Source organism: Triturus cristatus, chromosome 3_1, assembly GCF_964204655.1.
Source record: "Triturus cristatus chromosome 3_1, aTriCri1.1, whole genome shotgun sequence".
In the NCBI taxonomy this organism is placed as follows: domain Eukaryota; kingdom Metazoa; phylum Chordata; class Amphibia; order Caudata; family Salamandridae; genus Triturus; species Triturus cristatus.
The window spans coordinates 827,421,651-827,435,213 of NC_140583.1; the positions used below are offsets into that span (position 1 = coordinate 827,421,651).

The 13,563-nt window shown below is 43.2% G+C and overlaps 1 protein-coding gene across 5 annotated transcripts in view; it reads left to right on the forward strand.

The window, feature by feature from the left end:
• The window catches only part of CCDC141 (coiled-coil domain containing 141), a 635,983-nt gene that overhangs the window by 382,533 nt on the left and 239,887 nt on the right, over positions 1 to 13,563 (forward strand). For all 5 annotated transcript variants that reach the window (XM_085645202.1, XM_085645203.1, XM_085645205.1 and 2 more), the window contains exon 8: positions 2,321 to 2,490. In XM_085645202.1, coding sequence (XP_085501328.1) covers positions 2,321 to 2,490 — 170 coding nt within the window. The remainder of the gene's footprint in view (positions 1 to 2,320; positions 2,491 to 13,563) is intronic.

Genomic DNA, 13,563 nt, shown 5'->3' on the forward strand with positions numbered 1-13,563 from the left:
CTCAAGGCACTGGACCTCTATGGCCTTAAAAATTCATAAGTCTTTATAGTAGTGAGTCAAATCCCCTCTCTCTTGTAATGAACCATATTCAGGCTTTTGGTGGAAACAGAGAGTTCTTTTTATTCGTGATTTGAATGAACATGAAAAATCAAATGAACATGGACAGCCAACACGTGTTTCGCCCCCTAGGCTCAGTTGAGGCCGGGGCTTTCTCAAGGCTGTACGGGGACAAGGGAAGAAAGGACAAAAAGGAATTAATCCTAGGAGAAGAAATTAAGTGAACTATGAGAAGTTAGTGTGACCACTCCCTGTGAGTAGAAGTTGTATTAAGAAAGAAGAAAATAAAGCGTGATTTTGAACAAAACCCGTGTCTATAGGTAAGTCTGGATATGTCAAGTCGCTAAGAAATTATAGTGAACAAGTTATTTTAATTGACTATTATTCATTGATTTCATCAGTATTAGGGCTTAGTAGTGCTTAACATGTGTCAAAGTTAGTTCAGTTCTTATCGGAGGTCACGTATAAAGAAACTAAGCAACCTATGCAGGGAGAGAAATGCTGCCCTGGAAAGAATTATTTGAAGTTTGGTAAAGTATAGAGTCCAATAACCAAGATCTGTGGTTAAGGCAAAAGAGTGCGAGCAGGTTTTACCTGGGGATGTGCTTTCAAATTTCTTTCGATATTAAACATCTCAAACAGGTCATGTTATCTTCATTATCTTGTCATTCTTTTCACATTACGCTGATTTCGAAACGGGTTACTTTACTTCCTAGAACCGATATAACCAATTCACTAACCCTTTCCTTCATGCTATCAACTATTGGGCCCCCAGAACCTTTTCATTATCATAGGAAACAGAATAGAGAAGACATATAAGGAGAATAAGACTGTAATGATTGTAAATAATGGTATTGCATAGCCAAAATCTATAATTCACATTACCGGATGGTCCTCTGTATGAATTAATGCATACTGTACAAATTATTTCTTGTCCAGACTCCCTCTCAATATGATTAGCCTGTTGCAATTTTCGTTATTGTACCAATACATATTGTTTCATGCAGAGGCTGGTATACTTGTATTTTACAAGTAACCTGTGAAAAGAATGACGAGATAATGAAGATAACATGACCTGAGAGAGAGGGGATTTGACTCACTACTATAAAGACTTACTAGTTTTCCTGGCCCTTTTAAAGACTGAATAAACATTGAATATTCTTTAAAAGGATTAGCCAAAGAGGACGTTCAGTGTCAAGGACTATTCGCATATGTGACTGGTCCGAAAGAACTGTAAATTAAGGGGAAAGCAGCAGGAGGTCACATGGGGGATCTGGAAATAGAGCAACCGGACCCTGAGTTCAGTAACACTTGCCAACACTATTATGATACCTGGCCCTGATCACTAATATATAATTTATAATTCACACCTTCACGTTAACAGGGAGCTCTGTAGGTTTCTGAACACAAGCAGTCCCCATAGAAGCGTCTCTGAAACGTACACTGGGTCAACATTAGTCAAACCCTTTTGACTGGCAAAATTCAATTCTGTAACTTTCATTATGAGTGAGACTCTAGGGACAAATAGTAAACGATATTTGTGAAAAAAGGTGCCTTTTTATCTATGTTTATTGATTAAATGAACCTGACACATCTGGAGTTCTGTGAATGGTTTATTTCTAGAGCTATGGTGGTCTCAAATGAACAAATATGCACTACTTTAAAGAGAAACGTTAAGACCTGCAAATATAGGGTCCGACTCACAAACATTTTGATGCGATTTACTCTTGTAGGGCTCCTGGCTTACTACTAAATTCCAGGATTAAGCCAGGAGTACTCCTTGCTTCTTCTTTCATTCAGGAGTAAGTCTGGGGCACTGCAAGAGTCATCCAAATGTTTCTGATTCGGGCACATAATTTCTGGGAAAATAAAAATGATGAACTGTGATCCCTGGAGGAAGGCCAATTGGCAAAATTAAATCAAACGTCCCTAGATATGAAAGGATATGGAAGGTTATTTAGACAGAACAATTAACCCCTTCGGTGCTCATGACGGAATGGTTCCGTCATGACCCACGGTTGAGCTGTGCTCATGACGGAACCATTCCGTCATGACCACGCCCGCGCAAGATTCCGTCAGCACAGCGGCGGAATCTGCGCAGCATCGAAGGGGTTAACGAGATGTCACAGAAAGCAGCAGAGATTCAATATTGAGTCCAAAAAAGGACCTACGGATGGTACACTTTGATTTATGAAATAGCATGGCATATTGTTGGATAGTGAATGTATATTGTGATAGTGATGCTTGCGCTCTTCCTTCGCAGGCGTTCGATAAACTTGGAGGCATCGAAGCTTACCTCAAACTCCTCAACGCAGAGGGCCTGAGCCTGCCTGCCCTGGCTTCGAGGCACGAGGAGCTACAGAATGAGATCAAGGACTGCACGACAGGCGCACTGCAGAGGGGGGAGGACCTGGTCACCAAGGGGTCCTCCAGGTGAGTGGCAGTGCATTCTATTTCACCATCTTACACACTCGTGCAGTGTGATTGTTCACTTACATTTTAGTAACTGAAGACTACACGTTTTGGAGCTTACAATGTAATTACTTTAGTCAGCTAAATACTTATCTGACATAGAGAGGAGTGCTTCCGAAAATGAAAGCAGATATAAAGGGGAAGTCGAATATATATGACTTCAAGCACTTATGATATGCCCTGTTCAAAATTTTAGAATTTGATCCCACCAGTTTCTATGTTGCTTGAAAGGTAGAAACTATCTTTTTTTAAAACAGGCATTTAAGCAAGGTTTTGCTAGTACAGTATCATACATTTGAAACATAATAATATTCATGCCAGTTGAGTGAAAATAAACATTTTAGTTTAGGGTTTTTGTACAGCGCCACTAACCACCCAATTAATTGCCTCGGAGCGCTCGTGTTGGAACACAAGGGCAAGCAGCAGGCACCATCTATCTATAGGAATGAGTCCCGCCCAGGCCACCTATTGACTGTTGTGCTGCTGTACCACTAAAAACTTCACACTTATGTCAAAGCATTGAGCATGCAGAGGTCCACAGCCCTGCCGTTCAGGGTGGCCCAGCCAGAGGCATCTGACCTGTAGAACTAGGATAAAGCTGTGAAGATCTGCTCCGGGATAACATGATTATCTCAGTGCCACAGTGGGAAGGTGCAGCCATTAAGGATCTCCTGAAATTTGAGTAAGTCCTTTTTAAGTATCAGGAAGATGTGTTGCAAACTCCAGAGGGAGTAGCCCTAGTAAAGAAGGGATCGCCCACCATATTTTTTCTACCTGAATCAGTGAGGTGACCTCTGACCTCGATTAGCTGACCTGTGAGTTCCATTCGTCGATATGGTACAAAGAAGCTCGTAATTTTGTTCAGAGTTCGGGCATGTAGTGCTTTGTAATCAATACCGCAAAAGTATGTTTTTGGAAGCAGTTATACCAATACACCAATGTTCACACATTTATTACAATCGTGAAAACGAGAAATCGTTGCTTACCTTCTCAGAGCTTCCTCATTTCCAAACACTTTCCAGAGAAAAACAACAGGGTACATGCTAAAAAGCACCATTAAATTAGATTTTATCTCACTGCACAGATATTTAACTCCTTGTGCCTGATATGATACTTTTGTTTCCAGCCTGTACACATACTAAAGAACATGGCATAACTCACATAATGCATACATGCATGTTAAGTAGGGTGGCAACCTTGATTCTAGTCATCGCGGATGCTAACCTCATTCCTGAGCGTTTATGTGACAGCCTAATGCATTGTGGTTGTTATAGTCTGTGGTTTACTTCAATTAAACTAGTATCTCTGATAGCATTGACTTGTAGGTGAAAAAGCTGCACTAGCGTTGAACTGCCATTACTGCCTGCAGTCTTCAAACTCTCAGTGCTTTGACTTTGTCTCAAATCACTGATATATTTCCTTTCAATAACCTGGATTAGGGATGCATCTTTTTTCCATTGTCTTGTTGAAGGACCAGCTGCAAGTACCAAAGACAATTGGAACTTGCAATGTCAGTTTTGTAGAGTTCAAATTGGGTTTTTGCAATCATAAAGCCTACATTTTGCACAAAGCAAGCTTTGTGATTGCTTAAAAGCATGTGTAGATTTGCCCAATATATATCAGAAGGGAACAGTTCCTCTATATGGGCCTGAGTAGGGAGTTTCAATGACTATCTACACAAATGTGGATGGTATCTGGGGGGATCTGCAAGTTCAGATCGTAATGCCCTCACACACCTGTTAGGGTGTCATGCTTCATCATTGGGCACTCCTCGTCGGACCGGCGCTGCAATGTCCGACGGGCCTGGTGGCATCTTTATCAGAGATCTTTTTAATCTGAGAACGCCGTTTGGTGAGTGAGGTGCGTGGGGCTATAGGAGAAGCATTGTCTTCTAAAGAGTGCAGAATGAGATTTAAAATGTCCCCTGACCTTGTTAATTCACTTTATTAAATACTCAAGGTTGGGACTAATTAAAAATGGTGAGGCTACGTATGATAAGTGAGGGTATTCGAGTAGCCTATGGTTGATTAGGTCAACATGTTTCGTGTCTGGTGCTCTAGAGTAAAGCGACACTTCTTCAGGACCGATATGACCTGACCACTAGTGGTCAGTCAAGGGATGAGAACTCCCCTTCTTAATTTCAAGATCCTGAGTCTAGGGTTCTTGATATGGCGTTCCACCTAAATAGATAGGGCCAAAAGAGAGAGAGGGGGAGGAGAGGAGTATGGATACCATCAGAGACTCTTACAGGTGGACTAGTCAGCTAGATTAAAAACCAGTACATCACCCTATAGGGACCAGACAAGACCGGTCTCATATAGTAACAATTAGTTTGCGGAAAGGAAGTTAAAAATAAAATATAATGAACTAACGCTAGGTCTACGTTAAAAACATGACATGACAGGGTTAAGAACATGACATGACTGAAGTGAGAGGTAACACCACATAAAAGGGAGGAAGGACACATTGTGAGAGGGATAAAAACAATTCTTACCTCCTAGAGGTTGGATGGAAGGCCTCATAGATGAGGGAAGACGACCCGACCACTTGAACGGGTATACTACATGACAGGGAGTAGACTAGTTTGTAAGTAGAACATAAAAACATGACACTGTCAACTGAGACATCACAGGACAAAATATAGTGAAACCAGGCGGGTGTGAATTAATTATTCGCTTGCCTATGGTGAGCATCAGCGTTACTAACTCACATCACAACAGGGCAGTGTAACAGCGTTAGTTGCTCACGTAACGGGGAGGGGGGAATGATATCCCACCTGCCTATAGTTCCATGCTCGTGTGGGGGGGGGTTTGAGTACCTCTATAATACGTGAGGAATGGTGACGATTCGCCGTATGTGTCCCGACAATAACGAAGTGGACGGACTATGAGTGGGAAACACAAGTGTGCCGTGTCGGAAAAAATAGATATTAAATTTGAGTGTTTGTATGCCGTGCTCACAGTAAAAACGGCTCAGCGGTCTTATGTATAGTTAGTGATTTTATTAATGGGCTCATGTTGCAGTACCGGAGTAGGTGACGCGTATGCGAAAAGGTCTCAGAGTGTAAGACCGTGAACTGTAAACGCGTAAAGGAGAGTGCAGTGAGCCGACATGCTGCGGCTTCGTGCGGGTAATTTGCATAATTAGCGTCTATCGCAAGGGCGCGGAGATTGCAAAGGAGAGGGTGCAGAGGCGACGGACTTTCCCTAAGAAGGAAGCGGGTTCTTAGTAGATCCTACTCGTCTTGGTCTCATCTGGATATTACCGTAGGAAGTCAGAACCCGGGATTTTAAGTTGCGCTAGAACACCGGGATCTCGTGAGATTTTCCACCCCGTACGCCATATTGTCCCGAAACGGGATGCCTGACCCAGTAGTGACAGGTTTGGCAATTTTCACAGGGCTAGCTGTCAGGTGGTCAATGATCATAGATCATAAGTAGACAAATTATATTTATTAGTGATCAGAGGTTCCAAAGGTCCCTTGACAAACAACAACGTGAAGTTGTAGACAAAGCGGTGCCTGGTCTAGTTTATGGCCATAGGTTATTTGACAATATCTTAAAGGGGGACTAGGAAAGCAAATGTTCAAGTATTCATCATGGCAGTATGGGCATTCATCATGTTGTTGTGTTATTAACTTCTGTCCATGAAATATCATCGTTAAGCCCCTGTTTATGTGTAGAAAGGCGGAAAATCCACCTTTGTTCAGTTTCAAAAAGTTTTTTGACAGGACCAAGCAGAGTTACTTTCAAGTACTGTCCAGTGTAGTTCGTTCGGTCCGTGTCGGTTGGCAATAAAGTGGGTGCTCATTTTTGTGGTGGTTCTCCCACATCGTATAATGCTCCGATGCTCCATGATTCTTGTTTTTACTGGACGTGAGGTCATGCCTATGTAGCGGAGGTTTCACGGGCACGTAATCATGTAGACACAATTTCTGGAATTGCAATTAGTATGGTTTCTTTGAGTCCAAATTTTGCCTAATTCTAGGTTGAGATCTTTTGTTGCCTTTGTCAAATTGCATACTCCACATCCTCCACAGGGATAGTGACCTCTAATTGGCGAAGAACCCCATAGGGTACCTTGGGCTGTTGTTTTGGTAGTTTTTGGGCGTGTATGTACCAAGATGTCACTTAAGTTACTTGTGCGTTTATTGGCAAACCTTGGTTTCGGTAACGATAATGTACCTGTGGCAAGAATCTTCCACTTTTTTGTAATAATTCTTTGTACTTTATTGGATTCCGGTGTGTAGGTGGTGACGCAAGTAAGAGTGTCATCCGTCTTCTTAATTCTTGGTTCCAACGGAGCCTCTCGGTTGTTGTTGAGAGCTCTTTTGTTGGATCTGTTGATGATAGTGGTGGGGTAGTTGCGTGCTTCAAGGTGGTTGCTTAAAGTTGATGCCTCCTTTTTGTAGTCACTGGTCTTGTCACAGTTCCTGCGAAGACGTAGGAACTGGCCGAAGGGAAGATTATCCCTGAGGGTCTTAGGATGGTGGCTTTCATACTGTAGAAGACTATTCCGATCCGTTGGTTTTTTGTAGGTGTGGGTCGAAAGAGTGCCATCTTGTAATGTGATCGTTAAGTCCAAAAAATGGATTTCAGTCGGGGAGATGGATCTGGTAAATTTCAAGTAAGGGTCTAAAGAATTCACCCAGGTAAAGAAGTTGTCGCATGTTTCTAAGTCCCCTTTCCACAGAATCAGGATGTCGTCAATGTAGCGCTTCCAAAGAATAATGTTATTGGTGTAGACGTTGTTATTTGATACATGGAGGCGTTCAAATTCTGCGACATAAAGGCATGCCAGGCTCGGCGCAAAGGTACTACCCATGGAAGTTCCTTGGGTCTGGTGGAAATATTGGTCTTTGAATTGGAAGTAGTTTTCGCACATGGCTATGGTGGCACATTCCATTATGACGGAAACCGGAGTGTCTGATGTCCATTCTTCTTTCAGAAGGAGCTCTTCTATGACCCTCAATGTCTCTGCTTGGGGAATATTCGTGTAGAGAGCTTCTACATCCAGTGTCATCATGAGGTCGATCTCTCCACTTCTGGTAGTGTCAGCCAGTAGGTTAAGAACGTCCCTAGTATCCTTAAGATATGAAGGTATTCGTTGTACCAGAGGGCGGAGAAAATGGTCACATAATTTGCTTAGGGGCTCCAATAATGATCCTATGCCAAAGACTATCGGGCGTCCAGGAGGTGGATTGGTTCCCTTATGAATTTTGGGTAGAGTGTAGAATGCGGGAGTTCTGGGCTGTGTGTTCACCAGAAACTGAGCCTCATTCTTGGTAATCCAGCCTTGTGTTTCAGCTGATTCCACAGCGGATCTGATCTTTGTCGTCAGTCTTCCTGTCGGATCTCCTTCAATCCTCCTTCACCAAACGGCGTTCTCAGATCAAAAAGATCTCCGATGAAGATGCCACCAGGCCCGTCGGACATTGCAGCGCCGGTCCGACGAGGAGCGCCCAATGATGAAGCATGACACCCTAACAGGTGTGTCAGGGCATTACGATCTGAACTTGCAGATCCCCCCAGATACCATCTACATTTGTGTGGATAGTCATTGAAACTCCCTACTCAGGCCCATAGAGAGGAACTGTTCCCTTCTGATATATACTGACATGCCTAGGAGCACAGGAACAGGACCTCCATAAATAATAAGCTCTGACGTCCCCCTTTTGATTATACGATTTGCCCAATAGTCCTTGTCAGACAACTGACTGGTAGCTAAGCATTTTCTATGTTCTGCAGGGCAGGTTTAACAGACTCCGCATGGCCCAAAACTGGAACTCTAATGTCCCACGGTTTTAGGAGTTCAACAGTTCTTGCAGCAGCAATTCATTGCAGAAAGGAATGTCCAATTCCATCTGACTTTAGGTCTCAGATACAGACAGCTGAAGGTTATTTTAACTCTCGGCTACCAACAGCTTTGGCAGACCTATTGTTTCCAATACAGAACATACACTCAGATGGGTCTTTATGTCACCCTTTTGCTCATGATTGGAAGGCTTTGCTGTCTATCACAGTTACATACTCTGAATTCTTTGGCTTTCCTCCTTAGTCTTGTGTATGTCCCATGGAGGAATATTTTGATTTTAAAGTGTTCTGATTGGATGAGATGCATCCTTCTAATCTTGACGTGAGGGTGCTGTTTCTAGGTCTCGCCGGACCCAGCGCATGCGCTGCTCTGGCGAGACTTATTGAGAGGGCTCCAAAAACTGCTACCAGGCCAGCCTAGAGCTACAGTGCAGGTGCGGGCGCGCGCTCCGCGCTTTACCGTGATTACTTTCACTTTTGCGGCCGCTTTGATGTTTGATCGTGAATGCGATCGCGATCACTTTAACTTTCGCGGCTGCACGGCCGCTTGGCATAGCCAATAGGTCTCGCTTTTGGGACCTTTTAAGTATTTAGTTATGCAACTGTTGCATGGCTAAACACTTATAAAGTCCCAAAGGCGAGACCTATTGGCTATGCCAATGCTTGTTTTCTTTTGTGGTCTATGAGAGCGCATATGTTTCGTCTCTCCCCTACTTGTTTCTCTGCTCTCTCTACTATGCATGTTCTTTTTCCTTCCCCCATCCTCCCCATCCTGTACTTCCTTTTTACAAATGTTTTTTAGTTTATTTTTTCATGACAATCCAGCAGCTGCAAAGTGTTACGCTCCTCCTTTTTAATATTGATGTGTACTTATGTTTCGCTTTATTTTTTAGTTTTAGATTACCATTCTGCCATGAACGTCTGGCATGTTAAAACTGCAAATCAAAAATGGCCCCCCTTTGTCACAATGCATGTGTACAAATGTGTCATGGCACATGCACCACACCTTGGAATGGGTTTTCCTTGATAGAAAACCCTTCACAAGATTAAACTCCATGATTGAGCATGTGTCTTGATGCATATGTTCCGAAGCACATGGCAATGAAAAGAACATTGGCAAAGGCAATATCCCTGACATTTAGAGCTAAGACCTATTGGCTTTGCTAAGGCTTGCTAGTGCAAGCTGCGGCCTACAGTAAGCATTACAGTAGAAAACCTAAGTGCATGCTTGATAGAAGGTTTAAATCTTTAAGTGACCCGATGGAATGAACGTAACTTTCTGTTTGTGGGAAATTACTTTCTTTCCTCGGGAAAAATTACATTTTAAACATGGGGAAACATTTCCCCACATAACCATATATATATATTTTTTACTTATTTTTATTTGCAATGTTGCACAAAATCACATCGCACATTTTGCCACATACATATATGGTGAGGAGTCTGCCATTAACATAGGATACCTTAACATTACGTTTACATACATGTTGCTCAACTGTTACATTCATTGGACACTTCTAAAGCCATGGCAGTGCCCAGGCGCCTGTCCATCCCGGAGTTCTGTGTGCAACAATTTTTATCTAGAACTATTAGAATGCTAGAGTAGATAAAAGAAAGAAAAAGACAATTCAACTATTATACTAATTATACAAGACACATTTTAATTTTAAGAAGACAGTGACAGCGAGGGAGCGAGGATTTCAGTTTGCTGCATGGGGCGCGATGACGAGGATCAGTAAAAGCAAAGATGTGAAAGGCATTTGGACGTCAGCAGAGCCTGTTTGAGCTGAGTCTCAAAATAGGCCGACTGCGGGAGTGTAACGTGCTGCTGGGACCCTGTCTACATTCTGTACATGCCACAAACATGAGCGGATTTCACCCTCCCTGGCACTTATGTCCTCTCTGAAGTACTGGCTTCACTTTCTAAGGTACCTCTGTCCATTTGTAAAAGTAACACTTGAGTCGTGCAGTGTCCTGCTTTTGGTACCGAAATCTGATCCTGCCTTTTGATAGCAGTGGAATGTCTTATCTGTGCATCTCTGTAATTTGTTTGGGGTATATAACGAGACATTCTGACCGGACTTGAAGGCATTAATGTTGCACCGTGCAGCTGGGCGTTCCTCTTACACCCACAATCACACAATGACACAGGGAACGGCAATGGATAGTCGAGTTTGTCTGTGCTTGAGTGGGGAGATATGGTGTGGTGTCTAAGCAGCTGAGGTGAGGTGATTTAATCCAGGCCTCTGCACTTGACTGGCAATTCTGTGATTCTGGGAACATTTCGGAATCTTTTTTAATCTAGTTTTAGTTAGTCTGAGCAGTCCTTATTGCAGAAATACCAGATGTCTGTCTGAGTGTGCAGAAGAGTCTAAATTCAGAATCAGGGTCTCTCTCAAGGTATCCTATGATTTGTCCTAAGACCTTAGATATAAATTCCTATCCGAGATACACTTGTTACTAAGAAACAAATCCAACCCGGCAATTAGAGTTAGTATCTTAAAGCCGAGCACTGAGTCCCTAGGACAAAGGTGCAATCATGCTATTTTTCCTCAACACAGGAGACTACACCAAACCCTGACGTAGAAGTTTTTGTAGCCCACCCATCTTATAATAGAAAGATTGAAGGTGAAAATAAAGACAATCAATAACATATTCCTTGAGGAGTAGAGAGACATCTACAACAAAGCAAAATGCCCATCAAATTCGTCCCTTTGTTGCATTGCTTTGAGTTGCGTTTGTTCAAGAAAATTCACTCTTCAATCCAGGTCCAAGGCGAGTCGCACCAGGGAAGAGCCGATAATCTCCAACCAACGGCGAGTTGCACAGTCTCTTATAGGTAAAAAGTTGGCCACCCTATAGCTTGAGAACCTCCTGTCCCTCACTGTATTATTCCGTATGTCACATATCTTTGCAAATGCTTTTGCCCATTGCATGGTGCATATCACGGGGCTCCCTCTCGAAGGTTGGAGGGGCTGGTTACCAAACGTGGCTCTTGCCAAAATAGTGTGATCAATTCCTGGACGTGTAGCCATCCGGTCATGAACTATGAAGCATCAATGTACGTGAGCATGTGACAACTATGTTTAATGAAAACGGGACACTTTCCAGCTTCTTCCACTCTCATGGTACATCTTACGTAAGTTATGAAAGTTCATAGTGCCAAGAAGCTCCATGTGCCTCGGTCTTGCTTCACTAAGGAATTATGCACAAACAGCTTCTTAATATATTGTTAACCCTTTCGGTTATTGCTTGTAAGTTACACAAAACAGGTTCTGGGAAATTCGCTATCATGTGCTTCTTCTAGGCACTATCCCTCCTACTCCTAGGTGTTGCCCTTGCATGGAGGCACTATGTTATCTGTTCATAAACAACTCACTACACCCAGGTTACTGAAACGTATCTCAGTAAAGTAACCTCCCTACCTCATTAGGAGCACTGCAGATAAGATGGAGGGCCTCAGATAAATATTTCAGGTGACCTGCCTGAACTCCAAGCATTAGGCAGCATTGAGATAAGAGAGTCACTCCCTTGCCTGGCTGAAGTATAAACAGTGAACTGCCAGGTTTGGCCGGCAGATTGGTGCAGGGTGAGTGTGCATGAAATCAGAGCAGGAGGCAAGACAGCAGTCTGTACATGCACCCACAGATCCATCACAGGGACATAATTATGACATTCATATTGAAGCATAATGAAGCAACTGTGCTCACTAAAATCTGGTAAATTCAGTTTGTTCCATGAGGTAGCCAAATGTCATATTGCATATGAATGTCGGATATGAATGCTAAAGCAGGCGGTGGAATCCTTAGAGTCCCCCATGGAGGGATGCAAGTGAGATGAAAATAATGCTTCTGTGGTCTGTACGGCTCATTTGCATGGTTTAAATAACAAAATAATGTTTTACACTCAAGGAAATGGTATAGAGAAGTGTTTGTTTTTCAGCACAGTGCTGAGTATGCTCGGCTATGGGGTCTTTGGCCATCAGGCATATAATGAACAAACCATTCAGGCCAGAGAACGAGGAGACTCTAGTTTCCAGATTATAAAAGTTTGAAAATCGGGGCTCTGGTATCGTACACTTATGGAGGTGCCAAAGAGATCAGATCGCCTTAGCCCATTGTTGAGAGAGTGAGGCCGTAATGTCGTGTTACCCCTTAATTTTTTGGGGGCGACACCTAGTATATTCCCTGAGCCCAAAAGAGAATTGCAGCTGTTACGGCAGGAATAAAGAGATTACGCTGTTCATGAATGAACTTTTTATTGAAGATAATGCACAGAGGCCCACGAGAGACCAGAACAATTGCAGCCGACTGGTGGAAGCACAAAATGGCTACTAGCGACCTCCTACCGTGACGTCACTTAAATACCTCCGAGACAGGGAGGTACAAGCGGTGACGTGGTAGCAAACATAAAGGAAACACTACGCCAACACTCGGCTGTACAGTAACTCGCTACTAACATAATTGTTCATGTTCAACATCTCCCTTCCTTAACAAACAAATAACATAAAGCTGTGTCACTCCACAATATAATCATCATATCGTCTAGGCATTCTTATTTCTCTCCCTGATCTGTTAGAGGAGCATGTTCGTGGGCGCACTACGATTTGCGTGTTGATGGAACCTTGATTTCTGCTACACGCATGCTGATCTAATGCACCCTCCCGCTTAGGCCTACTCCTAACTTGATCCATGGGGCTGGACGACTCACAGACTACAACATCGTCCTCCCCACCATTATTGCTTCTTGCACTATCATGGATGGACCTGCCCAGCTTGCTCTCCATGTCGTGCTAACCCTGGTCACCACCCACAGCGTCTTGCCATTCCAGAATGCTATCCTCGCACACATCATCTTGCCCAAGTTTCCCTCTCATTATTATTTCTTCTTGGCCCTTTTTTAGCTTAACCACATGATCCTTACTCCACCATCCTTTGCCCTCCAAACAGACTGCTCCCTTGGTCGCTTCATGCACCCGTGTAGGGGGACTAAACACGGACTCTCCCTTCACTACCTTGTATGGTTTCTTTACCAGCACCCAATCGCCTTGCTCTAGTTCTTTCACCTTGGCTTTATTTGCTGCATCCGCATACCTCTTAGCTTTTTCTTGTTTGGATATGACTCTCTCCCTGACATTTACCACCTCATCTTGTATGCCCTCTGTCTTTTCACCCACCTTGTACCACTTGTTGTATTTAGGCGTGAGAATACTGTTACAACT